This window comes from Ranitomeya imitator, chromosome 2 (assembly GCF_032444005.1).
Source record: "Ranitomeya imitator isolate aRanImi1 chromosome 2, aRanImi1.pri, whole genome shotgun sequence".
NCBI classification, from domain to species: Eukaryota; Metazoa; Chordata; class Amphibia; order Anura; family Dendrobatidae; genus Ranitomeya; species Ranitomeya imitator.
The window spans coordinates 694,588,924-694,606,496 of record NC_091283.1 but is presented as its reverse complement, the minus strand read 5'-3'; the positions used below and the strand labels follow the sequence as shown (position 1 = coordinate 694,606,496).

General features: G+C 43.7%; 1 protein-coding gene across 8 annotated transcripts in view; it reads right to left on the bottom strand.

Moving 5' to 3' along the window:
• The window catches only part of ZMIZ1 (zinc finger MIZ-type containing 1), an 816,521-nt gene that overhangs the window by 4,411 nt on the left and 794,537 nt on the right, over positions 1-17,573 (bottom strand). For all 8 annotated transcript variants that reach the window (XM_069753082.1, XM_069753084.1, XM_069753085.1 and 5 more), the window contains 2 exons: positions 4,234-4,397; positions 888-1,127 (listed from right to left, as the gene is read on the bottom strand). In XM_069753082.1, coding sequence (XP_069609183.1) covers positions 888-1,127; positions 4,234-4,397 — 404 coding nt within the window. The remainder of the gene's footprint in view (positions 1-887; positions 1,128-4,233; positions 4,398-17,573) is intronic.

Sequence of the window (17,573 nt, the reverse complement as noted above, 5' to 3'; positions counted from 1 at the left end):
TTGTATCCTATCGACAAGCAAACAGTAGAATTACTTTTAGATCAATGCAAGGTATTAAACACAGTTTAGCTACAAGATATGTCATATTTTTGGGACTATAAGACACACTTTGCCATAAGATACACACCAGGTTTAGACAGCAGAAAATAGGTATAACATTTTTCCTATTACGGTAATTAAAACTTTCCGGGTGATGTAAAGTGGATGGGTCATTATCAGGCATTTTAATGCACTAGTGTAAAATAGGGATGTAATAGATTTATTGTTATTATTTATCTGCCGTGTCTATTATACACACAGCTCTGCTACATATGCAGATATAAATACACATAGCTCTGTTACATATGCACATATACATACACACAGCTCTGCTACATATACACATATAGTCGATGCACTTAGCTCTGCTACATTGCACATTTACATACACATGCTATACATTAATATGTTGCAGTTCCTTCCACGCATGTGACTGATCAGATGATCTGAAAGGTCCTTTCAGCCTTAATACAGGTCCTTGCAGCTTCATCTCCTGTTCTGCAATGATCGCATAAATGAGTTAGGAGGAAAGGGAGCAATTCTCTCAATAATCAGGGGGGATGCTGAGTCTCCTCCATCACAGGAAGCTGCCTACAATTTAGCAAGAGTTGTTCTTGCTTAAAAGTGCGTCTTATTGAAAAATACAATACATGTACATTATACAAATGCCATTTTCATAGACAATACTGTGCCCATGAATCTCATGTTATTTATGTAGCACAAATATTCTCATTTAAAACAAACGTTCATTTTAGATTTGTTACATCTGTAATTAACTACAAAATCTCTAAAATAGCATTCACATGTCAACCTATGCAGTCACTCATTTAAATTATCATTGAACTTACATCCAGAGATGGCTCTGGCATATCTGGAGGTCCATGACCACCCGGTTGACCTTCTAACACAGAGGAGGGGTTAAAGGCCATGTCCCCATGCGGATGGTTGGCAGCTTGTGGAGGGTGTCGAGGTTGAGGTGCTGGTCCACCGTGGTGTAAAGGCTGCCCAGGCTGACTTCCTGGGTGAGGTGGGTGTAAGCCCTGAGGCATGGAGCCATGAGGCTGCTCAGAATTTCCTACATGAGGTATCTAAAAGACAATAAATATTAGGAAAAGACAGTGTCAGCTTTACAAAGAACATAACAGCGTTTTATTATTATTTATTATTATAGTGCCATTTATTCCATGGCGATTTACATGTGAGGAGGGGTATACATAATAAAAACAAGTACAATAATCTTAATCAATATAAGTTACGACTGGTACATGAGGAGAGAGGACCCTGCCCACGATGGTTCACAATCTACAAGGGATGGGTGAGAATACAGTAGGCGAGGGTAGAGATGGTCGTGCAGTGGTTTGGTCTATCGATGGTTACTGCAGGTTGTAGGCTTGTTGAAAGAGGTAGGTCTTCAGGTTCTTTTTGAAGGTTTCTGTGGTAGGCGAGAATCTGATATGTTGTGGTAGAGAGTTCTAGAGTAAGGGTACCGTCACACTAAGCGACGCTGCAGCGATACCGACAACGATGTCGATCGCTGCAGCATCGCTGGAGAGCTGTCACACAGACAGCTCTCCAGCGACCACCGATCCTGAGGTCCCCGGTAACCAGGGTAAACATCGGGTTACTAAGTGCAGGGCCGCGCTTAGTAACCCGATGTTTACCATGGTTACCAGCGTAAACGTTAAAAAAACAAACACTACATACTTACATTCCGCTGTCTGTCCTCCGGCGCTGTGCTTTCCTCTGCACTGTCAGCGCCGGGTCAGCCGGAAAGCAGAGCGGTGACGTCACCGCTGTGCTTTCCAGCTGGCCGGCGCTGACACAGGATGCAGGAAGAGTGCAGAGAAGCACAGCGCCGGGGACAGACAGCTGAAGGTAAGTATGTAGTGTTTGTTTTTTTAACGTTTACGCTGGTAACCAGGGTAAACATCGGGTTACTAAGCGCGGCCCTGCGCTTAGTAACCCGATGTTTACCCTGGTTACCAGTGAAGACATCGCTGGATCGGCATCACACACGCCGATCCAGCGATGTCAGCGGTAGATCCAGCGACGAAATAAAGTGCTGGACTTTCCTCAGCGACCAACGATCTCCCAGCAGGGGCCTGATCGTTGGTCGCTGTCACACATAACGATTTCCTTAACGATATCGTTGCTACGTCACAAAAAGCAACAATATCGTTAACGATATCGTTATGTGTGACGGTACTTTATGGGGGATCCGCGGGAGAAATCTTGTATGCGATTGTGGGAAGAGGAGATAAGAGGGGAGTATAGGAGGAGATCTTGTGAGGATCGGAGGTTGCGTGCAGGTAACTACTGGGAGAAGAGGTCACAGATGTATGGAGGACACAGATTGTGGATGGCTTTGTTTGTCATGGATAGGGTTTTGAACTGGAGTCGTTGGGTAATGGGGAGCCAGTGCAGGGATTTACAGAGGGGAAAGGCCGGGGAATAGCGATGGGACAGGTGGATTAGTCGGGCAGCAGAGTTTAGAATAGATTGGAGGGGTGCAAGAGTGTTAAAGGGGAGGCCACAGAGCAGGAGGTTGCAGTAGTCAAGGCAGGAGATGATGCGGGCATGGACTAGGGTTTTTGCAAATTCTTGGTTTAGGAATGTACGGATGGGAAATCTTTTTGAGTTCAGTTGAAGATTTTAGAATCACTTAAATCCTTAATTACTTTTGGATCACCCACAGACTATAATTGTCAGGGTAGTTCACACTGGCATTCTAAAATGTCAATGCAGAGTAAAGCTGCTTGTAGGAGATTGTGCAACTATGGGAGTAGGGAGATAGCTGTTAGACCTCACAAGACTCCCCTCTCAGAGGAGTCAACACTGGTTTACTACCATGATTGGCATCATGAATGTAACATATCCAACGCTGAACCAGCACTTGTGTAAACAGATTAGGAAGCTTTCCTTCTCCAGACCCAGGAATCATGTGATCGCTGGGTGTAGGGAAAGAGGAAGAGCTGCTGATTCTTAAAGGGAACCTGTCACCCCGAAAATCGCGGGTGAGGTAAGCCCACTGGCATCAGGGGCTTATCTACAGCATTTTGTAATGCTGTAGATAAGCCCCCGATGTTACCTGAAAGAGGAGAAAAAGACGTTAGATTATACTCACCCAGGGGCGGTCCCGCTGCTGGTCCGGTCGGATGGGCGTCTCTGGTCCGCTGCGGCGCCTCCCATCTTCATTCCAAGACGTCCTCTTCTGCTCTGGCGCAGGCGTACTTTGTCTGCCCTGTTGAGGGCAGAACAAAGTACTGCAGTGCGCAGGCGCCAGAAAGGTCAGAAAGGCCCGGCGCCTGCGCACTGCAGTACTTTGTTCTGCCCTCAACAGGGCAGACAAAGTACGCCTGCGCCGGAGCCGTGGCTGAAGATCAGAAGAGGACGTCTTGGAATGAAGATGGGAGGCGCCGCAGCGGACCAGAGACGCCCATCCGACCGGACCAGCAGCGGGACCGCCCCTGGGTGAGTATAATCTAACGTCTTTTTCTCCTCTTTCAGGTAACATCGGGGGCTTATCTACAGCATTACAGAATGCTGTAGATAAGCCCCTAATGCCGGTGGGCTTACCTCACCCGCGATTTTCGGGGTGACAGGTTCCCTTTAAGAGACTCAGCCAGTTATGCCATGCAGGCAGGATGCTGAATTTCTCCTGTAACTGGGGCTAATATACCACTCCCAGTTACAGGAGAAATTTGCAATGAAAAAATTTTTTATTACAAAGTGCCCTCCAAACATATTGTAAAACCTTACGGAGGGTACAGTGTGTGAAATAATTGAGAAAATAAACTAATAAAAAGCAAGAAAATAAATACAATTATAGGAGAAGACACTGCCTGTCAGGACTTGAACATAGAAGCTCTTGTGCACCAGAAGGCAGCTCAATGCATAAAAACAATTTCTATGGAAAGAGGAATATCATAAAAAAAGGAATGTAATATGACATAAAAAATTAAGCCACATGTATTGAACAAAAAAGCACAAAAATTATTTGAATGTCCGAACAAAAGAAAAATTTAGAGTGGTTAAAAGCTCATGTATGATAAAACCCGAAAAATGTCCATGGTCAGGAATGGGGAAAATGGCTCAGTATGGAAAAGAACAATTGGCAATAAGATAACATGTAATAAGCTTGTAACAAAGTGGCTTACATGTATTAAAAGTGCTATATACATCATCACCACTTACCGAGTCCTGCATGGAGTGGCTTAGAGGTTTGTCCAGCGAAGACAAACCGGTGGGCATGTCAGGTGGATGAGACAACTGGGGCCCATGAATAAAATCATTCATAGATGTCCCACCTTGTGCTCCATGTGGAAAGTCAAAGTTACCGTGACCTTGATAATTATTTCCTACAAATAAAGAACAAATCTACTTATGATGACAAAAAAAATAATTCATCCTTTCAATATTCCTAAACAATATATACCGTAATTCAGCTATTAGTGCCATGTTTAGTTGTCCCTGTTTATCTGGAAATTCATAGTACTCCTCTCTTCAGTTAGGTCCTGTGATCACATGAGGAGCCTGAGAATTACATGGCTTTATTTTCTCTGACAGGAGAAACCATCTCAGGCAATATACAGTGGGAGCAGAAAGAATTAATACACCTTTATATTTCTCACTATTTGCTTCATTGCAGCCATTGGGTAAATTCAAAAAAGTTCTTTTTTTTTCTCATTAATTTAGTAATTTTTGCAGATTTATTAAAAAAGAAAAACTGAAATATCACATGATCATAAGTGTTCAGACCCTTCGCTCAGTATTGAGTAGAAGCACCCTTTTGAGCTAGTACAACCATGAGTATTCTTAGCAATGATGCAACAAGTTTTTCACACCTGGATTTGGGGATCCTCTGCCATTCTTCCTTGCAGATCCTCTCCAGTTCCGTCAGGTTGAATGGTGAATGTTGGTGGACAGACATTTTCAGTCAGGTCTCTCCAGAGATGCTCAATTGGGTTTAGGTCAGGGCTCTGGCTGGGCCAGTCAAGAATAGTCACAGAGTTGTTCTGAAGCCACTCCTTTGTTATTTTAGCTGTGTGCTTAGGGTCATTGTCTTGTTGGAAGGTGAATCTTCGGCCAAGTCTTATGTCCAGAGCACTCTGAAAGAGGTTTTCATCCAGGATATCTCTGTACTTGGCAGCATTCATGTTTCCTTCAATGGCAACCAGTCTTCCTGTCCCTGCAGCTGAAACCACCCCGCATAGCATGATGCTGCCACCACCATGTTTCACTGTTGGGATTGTATTGAGTAAGCGATGAGCAGTGTCTGTGTTTTTTCCACACATACTGCTTAGAATTATCACCAAAAAGGTCTATCTTCGTCTCATCAGTCTGGGAGTCCTTCATGTATTTTTTTTTAACAAACTCTATGCGGGCTTTCATATGTCTTGCACTGAGGAGAGGCTTCCGATGGGCCACTCTGCAATAAAGGCCCGACGGGTGGAGGGCTACAGTGGTAGTAGACTTTGTGGAACTTTCTCCCATCTCCCAAGTGCATCTCTGGAGCTCAGCCACAGTGATCTTGGGGTTCTTCTTTACCTATCTCACTAAGGCTCTTCTCCCACGATTGCTCAGTTTAGCTGGACAGCCAGGTCTAGGAAGACTTCTGGTGGTCCCAAACTTCTTCCATTTAAGGATTATAAGCCATTGTGCTCTTAGGAACCTTGAGTACTGCAGAAATTCTGTTGTAACTTTGGCCAGATCTGTGCCATGCCACAATTCTGTCTCTGCGCTCATTGGCCAGTTACTTTGACTTCATGATTCTCATTTGGTCTGACACGGACTGTGAGCTGTGAGGCCTTATACAGTAACATAGTAGCACAGTTATTAAGGTTGAAGGAAGACTTTAAGTCCATCTAGTTCAACCCATAGCCTAACCTAACATGCCCTAACATGTTGATCCAGAGGAAGGCAAAAAAAACCCATGTGGCAAAGAGTAAGCTCCACATTGGGGAAAAAAATTCCTTCCCGACTCCACATACGGCAATCAGACTAGTTCCCTGGATCAACGCCCTATCAAGGAATCTAGTATACAGTTAAGTCCATATATTTGGACAGAGACATTTTTCTAATTTTGGTTATAGACATTACCACAATGAATTTTAAACAAAACAATTCAGATGCAGTTGAAGTTCATACTTTCAGCTTTCATTTGAGGGTATCCACATTAAAATTGGATGAAGGGTTTAGGAGTTTCAGCTCCTTAACATGTGCCACCCTGTTTTTAAAGGCACCAAAAGTAATTGGACAATTGACTCCAAGGTTATTTCATGGACAGGTGTGGCAATCCCTTCGTTATGTCATTCTCAATTAAACAGTTAAAAGGCCTGGAGTTGATTTGAGGTGTGGTGCTTGCATTTGGAAGGTTTTGCTGTGCAGTAAACATGCGGTCAAAGGAGCTCTCCATGCAGGTGAAACAAGCCACTCTTAAAGGTAAGGTACCGCGTTTGTAAATCATTAATAAATCACTGTAATGTAGGATAACATGCTGCTATAAGCAAATTTTAAATGCATGTGAAACAGATTTCATGTGTTATATGAGTTTAAAGAATGCACTGGGGGCTGACATCTTGGTTTTGCAGCAGTAGCAGGGCACTATCAGTGTCAGATTACGGCACCCCATGGACATAGGGTCAGCGCCCGTCTATTATCTCCTATCTCTAACATTGCAGCAGCATTAGCAGTGAGCTGGGCACGCCTCTGTGGGCTGCACAACTCACTGCTGTAGGTGTGACTAGCCGCCATTTTATTATAGCCCAGTGCTATCTGCCGAGCTCCACTTACTCTCTAACGCAGGACAGAAGAAGCGCTCACTGCTCCTCTGTACTCCAGGCAGGCACATTCTGGGCAGACATCCTCTGTTCCTCACAGGCTGCCCTGTGTGCTTCTCCTGCTGTGTCTCTGCCTCCCCCTCACACACAGTCCCTGTGATCTCTGGTAAGCTGCACTCACAGCCTGCAGAGAGGGAGGTGACACCTGGAGAGAGAGCAGGGCAGCTGACAGGACAGGGATTAAGGTGGGGGAAGGGGGATGGCAAGAATGTTATTCACAAAAAATGCTGCTGAGGCCACTGTGTTCTGCTCCTCTGTAAACAAGCTGTACCTCTGATGCAGTAACTGCTGGTGATAGCAGGTCACAGGGCAGTCACACACAAAATGGCGCTGCCCTGTGATGCTGCTCTTCATTCTGCCCCAGGGATATTAGACCACCAAAAGGGGAGGGAAATGGTGATGTCAGCAGTTACTGTCCCAATTTTGCTGCTAACAGTAAAGTTGGTAAATCTTACTATAGCTGCTTGAGGTCTAAAATGGAAAATGCTCCCCCTAGTGGTAAATATGTATATTTGTAAAAAAAATATATAATATTTTTCATATAGAAATGTTTGCAAACAGTGCAAACATTGCATTAACCCCTTTACCCCCAAGGGTGGTTTGCACGTTAATGACCGGGCCAATTTTTACAATTCTGACCACTGTCCCTTTATGAGGTTATAACTCTGGAACGCTTCAACGGATCCCAGTGAATCTGACATTGTTTTCTCGTGACATATTGTACTTCATGACAATGGTAAAAATTCTTTGATAGTACCTGCGTTTATTTGTGAAAAAAACGGAAATTTGGCGAAAATTATGAAAATTTCGCAATTTTCCAACTTTGAATTTTTATGCAATTAAATCACAGATATATGTCACACAAAATACTTAATAAGTAACATTTCCCACATGTCTACTTTACATCAGCACAATTTTGGAACCAAAATTTTTTTTTGTTAGGGAGTTATAAGGGTGAAAATTTGACCAGCAATTTCTCATTTCTACAACACCATTTTTTTTTAGGGACCACATCTCATTTGAAGTCATTTTGAGGGGTCTATATGATAGAAAATACCCAAGTGTGACACCATTCTAAAAACTACACCCCTCAAGGTGCTTAAAACCACATTCAAGAAGTTTATTAACCCTTCTGGTGCTTCACAGGATTTTTTTGAATGTTTAAATAAAAATGAACATTTAACTTTTTTTCACAAAAAATTTAATTCAGCTCCAATTTGTTTTATTTTACCAAGGGTAACAGGAGAAAATGGACCGCAATCATTGTTGTACAATTTGTCCTGAGTACGCCAATACCCCACATGTGGGGGTAAACCACTGTTTGGGCGCATGGCACAGCTCGGAAGCGAAGGAGCGCCATTTGACTTTTCAATGCAAAATTGACAGGAATTGAGATGGGACACCATGTTTCGTTTGGAGAGCCCCTGATGTGCCTAAACATTGAAACCCCCCACAAGTGACACCATTTTGGAAAGTAGACCCCCTAAGGAACTTATATAGAGGTGTGGTGAGCTCTTTCACCCACCAAGTGCTTCACAGAAGTTTATAATGTAGAACCGTAAAAATAAAAAATCATATTTTTTCACACAAATTATCTTTTCGCCCCCAATTTTTTATTTTTCCAAGGGTAAGAGAAGAAATTGGACCCCAATAGTTGTTGTACAATTTGTCCTGAGTAAGCTGATATCCCATATGTGGGGGTAAACCACTGTTTGGGCGGATGGGAGAGCTCGGAAGGGAAGGAGCGCCGTTTGACTTTTCAATGCAAAATTGACAGGAATTGAGATGGGATGCCATGTTGCGTTTGGAAAGCCACTGATGTGCCTAAACATTGAAACCCCCCACAAGTGACACCATTTTGGAAAGTAGACCCCCTAAGGAACTTATCTAGAGGTGTGGTGAGCACTTTGACCCACCCAGTGCTTCACAGAAGTTTATAATGCAGAACCGTAAAAATAAAAAAATCATATTTTTTCACAAAAATTATCTTTTCGCCCCCAATTTTTTATTTTTCCAAGGGTAAGAGAAGAAATTGGACCCCAATAGTTGTTGTACAATTTGTCCTGAGTGCGCTGATACCCCATATGTGGGGGTAAACCACTGTTTGGGCGGATGGGAGAGCTCGGAAAGGAAGGAGCGCCGTTTGACTTTTCAATGCAAAATTAACAGGAATTGAGATGAGACGCCATGTTGCGTTTGCAGAGCCCCTAATGTACCTAAATAGTAGAAACCACTCACAAGTGACACCATTTTGGAAAGTAGACCCCCTAAGGAACTTATCTAGATGTGTGGTGAGCGCTTTGACCCACCAAGGGCTTCACAGAGGTTTATAATGGAGAGCCGTAAAAATAAAACAAAAATTTTTTCCCACAAAAATTATTTTTTAGCCCCCAGTTTTGTATTTTCCCGAGGGTAACAGGAGAAATTGGACCCAAAAATGTGTTGTCCAATTTGTCCTGAGTGCGCTGATACCCCATATGTGGGGGGAAACCACTGTTTGGGCGCATGGGAGGGCTCGGAAGGGAAGGAGTGCCATTTGAATGCAGACTTAGATGGAATGGTCTGCAGGCGTCACATTGCGTTTGCAGAGCCCCTAATGTACCTAAACAGTAGAAACCCCCCACAAGTGACACCATTTTGGAAAGTAGACCCCCTAAGGAACTTATCTAGATGTGTGGTGAGCGCTTTGACCCACCAAGGGCTTCACAGAGGTTTATAATGGAGAGCCGTAAAAATAAAACAAAATTTTTTTCCCACAAAAATTATTTTTTAGCCCCCAGTTTTGTATTTTCCCGAGGGTAACAGGAGAAATTGGACCCAAAAATGTGTTGTCCAATTTGTCCTGAGTGCGCTGATACCCCATATATGGGGGGAAACCACTGTTTGGGCGCATGGGAGGGCTCGGAAGGGAAGGAGTGCCATTTGAATGCAGACTTAGATGGAATGGTCTGCAGGCGTCACATTGCGTTTGCAGAGCCCCTAATGTACCTAAACAGTAGAAACCCCCCACAAGTGACCCCATATTGGAAACTAGACCCCCCCGGGAACTTATCTAGATGTGTTGTGAGAACTTTGAACCCCAAGTGTTTCACTACAGTTTATAACGCAGAGCCGTAAAAATAAAAAATCTTTTTTTTCCCACAAAAATTATTTTTTAGCCCCCAGTTTTGTATTTTCCCAAGGGTAACAGGAGAAATTGGACCCCAACAGTTGTTGTCCTATTTGTCCTGAGTACGCTGATACCCCATATGTTGGGGTAAACCCCTGTTTGGGCACACGGGTGAGCTCGGAAGGAAAGAAGCACTGTTTTACTTTTTCAACGCAGAATTGGCTGGAATTGAGATCGGACGCCATGTCGCTTTTGGAGAGCCCCTGATGTGCCTAAACAGTGGAAACCCCCCAATTATAACTGAAACCCTAATCCAAACACTCCCCTAACCCTAATTCCAACGGTAACCCTAACCACACCTCTAACCCTGACACACCCCTAACCCTAATCCCAACCCTATTCCCAACTGTAAATGTAATCTAAACCCTAACTGTAACTTTAGCCCCAACCCTAACTGTAGCCCTAACCCTAGCCCTAACCCTAGCCCTAACCCTAGCCCCAACCCTAACCCTAGCCCTAGCCCTAACCCTAGCCCTAACCCTAGCCCTAACCCTAGCCCTAACCCTAGCCCTAACCCTAACCCTAGCCCTAACCCTAGCCCTAACCCTAACCCTAGCCCTAACCCTAACCCTAGCCCTAACCCTAGCCCTAACCCTAGCCCTAGCCCTAACCCTAGCCCTAACCCTAGCCCTAGCCCTAACCCTAGCCCTAACCCTAGCCCTAGCCCTAACCCTAGCCCTAACCCTAGCCCTAACCCTAGCCCTAACCCTAGCCCTAATGGGAAAATGGAAATAAATACATTTTTTTATTTTTCCCTAACTAAGGGGGTGATGAAGGGGGGTTTGATTTACTTTTATAGCGGGTTTTTTAGCGGATTTTTATGATTGGCAGCCGTCACACACTGAAAGACGCTTTTTATTGCAAAAAATATTTTTTGCGTTACCACATTTTGAGAGCTATAATTTTTCCATATTTTGGTCCACACAGTCATGTGAGGTCTTGTTTTTTACGCGACGAGTTGACGTTTTTATTGGTAACATTTTCGGGCACGTGACATTTTTTGATCGCTTTTTATTCCGATTTTTGTGAGACAGAATGACCAAAAACCAGCTATTCATGAATTTCTTTTGGGGGAGGCGTTTATACCGTTCCGCGTTTGGTAAAATTGATAAAGCAGTTTTATTCTTCGGGTCAGTACGATTACAGCGACATCTCATTTATATCATTTTTTTATGTTTTGGCGCTTTTATACGATAAAAACTATTTTATAGAAAAAATAATTATTTTGGCATCGCTTTATTCTCAGGACTATAACTTTTTCATTTTTTTGCTGATGATGCTGTATGGTGGCTCGTTTTTTGCGGGACAAGATGACGCTTTCAGCGGTACCATGGTTGTTTATATCTGTCTTTTTGATCACGTGTTATTCCACTTTTTGTTCGGCGGTATGATAATAAAGCGTCGTTTTTTGCCTCGTTTTTTTTTTTTTTTTCTTACGGTGTTTACTGAAGGGGTTAACTAGTGTGCCAGTTTTATAGGGCGAGTCGATACGGACGCGGCGATACTAAATATGTGTACTTTTATTGTTTTTTTTTTTTTTTATTTAGATGAAGAAATGTATTTATGGGAATATTTTTTTTTTTTTTTCATTATTTAGGAATATTTTTTTTTAATTTTTTTTACACATTTGGAAAATTTTTTTTTTACTTTTTTACTTTGTCCCAGGGGGGGACATCACAGATCAGTGATCTGACAGTTTGCACAGCACTCTGTCAGATCACTGATCTGACATGCAGCAGTGCAGGCTTCACAGTGCCTGCTCTGAGCAGGCTCTGTGAAGCCACCTCCCTCCCTGCAGGACCCGGATCCGCGGCCATCTTGGATCCGGGACCTGGAGCAGGGAGGGAGGGCGGCAAGACCCTCGCAGCAACGCGATTACATCGCGTTGCTGCGGGGGTCTCAGGGAAGCCCGCAGGGAGCCCCCCTCCCTGCGCGGTGCTTCCCTGCACCGCCGGCACATCGCGATCATCTTTGATCGCGGTGTGCCGGGGGTTAATGTGCCGGGGGCGGTCCGTGACCGCTCCTGGCACATAGTGCCGGATGTCAGCTGCGATAGGCAGCTGACACCCGGCCGCGATCGGCGCCGCTCCCCCCGTGAGCGCTGCCGATCGCATATGACGTACTATTGCGTCCTTGGGAAGTAGGGCCCACCCCCCATGGACGCAATAGTACGTCTGATGGCAGAAAGGGGTTAATACATTTTAATTACTATTTTAAGCTTAATTTCACAAAAAAACAAAATACAAGAAAACTGGTGGCACCTTCCCTTTAAGCTGTGAAAACAGAAAAAACACATCCGAGAAATTGCTGCTAATATTCTAATATTAGGGTTGCCAAAATCTACAGTTTGGTACATCTTGAGAAAGAAAGAAAGCACTGGTGAACTCATCAATGCAAAAAGACCTGGGCGCCCACGGAAGACAACAGTGGTGGATGATTGCAGAATAATCTCCATGGGTGAAGAGAAACCCCTTCACAACAGCCAACCAAGTGACCAACACTCTCCAGGAGGTCGGCGTATCAATATCCAAATCTACCATAAAGAGAAGACTGCATGAAAGTAAATACAGAGGGTTCACTGCACGGTGCAAGCCACTCATAAGCATCAAGAATAAAAAGGCTAGACTGGACTTTGCTAAAAAGCATCTAAAAAAGCCAGCACAGTTCTGGAAGAATATTCTTTGGAGAGATGAAACCAAGATCAATCTCTACCAGAATGATGGAAAGAGAAAAGTATGGGGAAGGCATGGTACAGCTCACGATCCAAAGCATACCACATCATCTGTAAAACACAGCGGAGGCAGTGTAATTACTTGGGCATGCGTGGCTGCCAGTGGCACTGGGTCACTAGTGTTTATTGATGATGTGACACAGGACAGAAGCAGCCAAATTAATTCTGAGGTATTCAGAGCCATACTGTGTGCTCAGATCCAGCCAAATGCAGCCAAACTGATTGGTCGTTATTTCATACTACAGATGGATAATGACCCAAAATATAAAGCCAAAGCAACCCAGGAGTTTATTAAAGCAAAGAAGTGGAATATTCTTGAATGGCCAAGTCAGTCACCTGATCTCAACCCAATTGAGCAGCATTTCACTTGTTAAAGACTAAACTTCAGACAGAAAGGCCCACAAACAAACAACAACTGAAAACCACCACAGTGAAGGCCTGGCAGAGCATCAAAAAGGAGGAAACACAGCGTCTGGTGATGTCCGTGAGTTCAAGACTTCAGGCAGTCATTGCCAACAAAGTGGTTTCAACCAAGTACTAAAAATGAATATTTTATTTAAAATTATTGAATCTGTCCAATTACTTTTGGTCCCTTTAAAAACAGGGTAGCACATGTTAAGGAGCTGAAACTCCTAAACCCTTCATCCAATTTTAATGTGGATACCCTCAAATGAAAGCTGAAAGTCTGAACTTCAACTGCATCTGAATTGTTTTGTTTAAAATTCATTGTGGTAATGTCTATAACCAAAATTAGAAAAATGTTGTCTCTGTCCAAATACATATGGATTTAACTGTATATAACCTGTAACATTATACTTTTCACGAAAGGCATCCAGTCCCCTCTTAAATTTAAAGGGAAGGTGCCATCAAAAAAATGTTTTTTTCAGAAATTGTAAAAATGTAAAGAATTAATGATTACATTTTCTTAAAAAATATTATCATTTGTTTATAATTTGGTAAAATATGAAAATTAATTTGAAAAGTTTTGGAATTTCCACTTTTCAACAATAGGGGGAGCAGCTGCTGAAATTTCAGAAAAACCTAGTGTACAACTAGCTCACATTACTGCACTGCAGTAATTATGGGCGGAGTCTGCTGACGTGTGTGATGTCTCCTCTCCTCCCCTTCTGGGTGTTTGCTAAGGGATTAGAGAGGATGATATTCAGGAACCCAGTGAGCAGCCATTTTGTTGGTGACTGCAGAGTATGGCTGCCGTCACACTATCAGTATTTGGTCAGTATTTTACCTCAGTATTTGTAAGCCAAAACCAGGAGTGGAACAAATAGAGGAAAAGTATAATAGAAACATATGCACCACTTCTGCATTTATCACCCACTCCTGGTTTTGGCTACAAATACCGAGGTAAAATACTGACCAAATACTGATAGTGTGAAGGCAGCCTTATACTGACAAGTAGACAGTCACCAAGGATGGCAGGCAGCGAGGATTCTGGGAGATATGTGGTGGAGGGAGCAGGGTGACAGCAGCACAGAGTATTTCAGGAGAGCAGTGTGCTGGTCTATAGGGGCCCCCTGTTTGGTGCGCGGAGCAGCCAGGGATTGTACATAGAGCGCTGTCTTTTATACACATGGATGGACCATCTGCTTCACAGAAATCCAGGAAACATTTCTGCGGATTGATGGCCTGGTCTGATCCAGACTTTGCATACAGACCCCATTCCCCTCCGAAGATCCTGTCTTCTCCATCCTGTCCTGGCGATGTGTGAAAGCGAGGCGACAGGCACAGTCTGGGGTGACGCTGGGAAGGAAATGTAGCCATATAGTAACGATAAAAATGAGACCCCTCTCTTCAGCTGCCTCACCAGCCCTGACTGCACCTAACTGGAGGTCATGCTTTACCCTCTATTACCCCAGACCCGCGTGCAGGTGCTCAGCCAGAACCACCATAGAATGGGTCTGCTTTCTGAAGATAATACTGCCATATAGATCACACACAATACTATCAAATAGATCACACAATACTGTCATACAGTTCTCACATAATACCACCATATAGATCACACATAATACCGCCTGTGTTCTCACATACCGCCATATAGATCACACATAATACCGCCAGTGTTCTCACATACCGCCATATAGATCACACATAATACCGCCAGTGTTCTCACATACCGCCATATAGATCACACATAATACCGCCAGTGTTCTCACATACCACCATATAGATCACACATAATACCGCCAGTGTTCTCACATAACACCATATGCTTCTCACATAATACCGCCATATAGATCACCCATAATGCCGCCACATAGATCTCACATGTATTGTAAATAAAGACTCGGCCAGAATAAAGTCCTTTATTAATCTTTTTTATACCATACCGAACGCATAATCCTCGACTCCCTCATCTCTCACAACAAAAATAATAAACCACAATGGGGAAAGACACGCAGGGGGGAGAGGAGTGCATAGGAGAGGATTAGATACTGACTGCTGAGCCGTGTATCTAATCCTGTCCTGTGTGATACTGTGCTGCGCCGTGTATCTAATCCTATCTTGTGTGATACTGGACACAGGACAGGATTAGCTACACAAGACAAGATTAGCTACACAGGACAGAGGTAGCAGTGGTAGATGGTATATAGAGGCAGGCAGCAGTGGTAGATGGTATATAGAGGCAGGCAGCAGTGGTAGATGGTATATAGAGGCAGGCAGCAGTGGTAGGTGGTATATAGAGGCAGGCAGCAGTGGTAGATGGTATATAGAGGCAGGCAGCAGTGGTAGATGGTATATAGAGGCAGGAAGCAGTGGTAGATGGTATATAGAGGCAGGCAGCAGTGGTAGGTGGTATATAGAGGCAGGCAGCAGTCGTAGATGGTATATAGAGGCAGGCAGCAGTCGTAGATGGTATATAGAGGCAGGCAGCAGTGGTAGATGGTATATAGAGACAGGCAGCAGTGGTAGATGGTATATAGAGGCAGGCAGCAGTGGTAGGTGGTATACAGAGGCAGGTAGCAGTCGTAGATGGTATATAGGGGCAGGTAGCAGTGGTATATAGGGGCAGGTAGCAGTGGTATATAGGGGCTAGTAGCAGTGGTATATAGTGGCTAGTAGCAGTGGTATATAGTGGCTGGTAGCAGTGGTATATAGGGGCTAGTAGCAGTGGTATATAGGGGCTAGCAGCAGTGCTATATAGGAGCAGGTAGCAGTGGTATATAGGGGCTAGTAGCAGTGGTATATAGTGGCTAGTAGCAGTGGTATATAGTGGCTGGTAGCAGTGGTATATAGGGGCTGGTAGCAGTGGTATATAGGGGCTGGTAGCAGTGGTATATAGGGGCTAGTAGCAGTGGTATATAGGGGCTAGTAGCAGTGGTATATAGGGGCTAGTAGCAGTGGTATATAGGAGCAGGTAGCAGTGGTATATAGGGGCTAGTAGCAGTGGTATATAGGGACAGGTAGCAGTGGTAGATGCATAAGAAAATAAAAACTCTGTACTTACCTTCAGTCCTCTTCCAGGAAGTGCTGAGTCATGTTCAGGGCAGAGCAGTGTGACATCTCCCTGCTCTGCTCTGAACAGGTCGGCAGTGAGCAGTGATTGCAGCCTGTGCTGTAATACTAAGTACAGGCTGCAATCACAGCTCCTGGCTGCAGATACTCACCCCGGACCTCGCTCCCAGCAGCAGCTTCTCCCTGGCAGCTCCTGCTATGATCGCACACACTGAGCTGTGTGTGCGATGACAGAGGAAAAAAACAAAATGGCCGCGATCTCCTCTCACAGCTGTGACGTAGCAGCCCAGGGGGCGTGCCCAAGTCACAGCTGAGAGGCAGGAGGAGCGGTCGGAGCCCGACTGTTGGCTCCTATGCCCATGGCTGCCGTAAGTGAGGTATGCAAGTGTCGTGTCCAGACACTTACACCCACACTAATGAAAATGGCGGCCTCCAGTGGCAAAAGTAAAAATGAATAAATAAAAAAGTATTAAAGTACTACATTTACTTTCGTATTAAAAATAATTGATTATATAATCAATAATTATTAATACAAAAACTAAAATCACGGCACCCTCCCTTTAAGTAATGAATCACTCATTACAACATCATACGGCAGAGAGTTCCATAGTCTCACTGCTCTTACAGTAAAGAATCCGTGTCTGTTATTATGTTTAAACCTTCTTTCCTCCAGACGTAGACAGGTGTGTGTCTTTCCAAATCAAGTCCTATACGTTTAAACACAGCTGGACTCCAATGAAGGAGTAGAACCATCTCAAGGAGGATCATAAGGAAATGGACAACATGTGACTTAAATATGAGTGTCTGAGCAAAGGGTCTGAATACTTATGACCATGTGATGTTTCAGTTTTTCTCTTTTATTAAATGTGCCAAAATTTCTACATTTCTGTTTTTCTCAGTCAAGATGGGGTGCAGAGTGTACATTAATGTGAAAAAATGAACTTTTGTGAATTTACCAAAGGGCTGCAATGAAACAAAGAGTGACAAATTTAAAGGGGTTTGAATGCTTTCCGAACCCACTGTAAGTTCCTCTATGATGTAATTGCATTTACTGTACCATTTAAGTCTTCAACAGGGGTGGACAGAAGCTCTTATCACAGATAATGATTATGGCTTCACAGTGCCTGTCATACAATTATAATGTAGGGGAATACATTTCAGCCTTCTTAACTGTAAACTGAAAATCAATTAAACATATTAGAAGAATATAGAGGAGAGGTTAATCACAGTATCATCCTTACAGGTAGAGACTGTAGTGGATTTAGTTGCTCATGTTATGCTGTTTGGATGTGTCATAGGATTTATAGTAGAGCATAGAAAA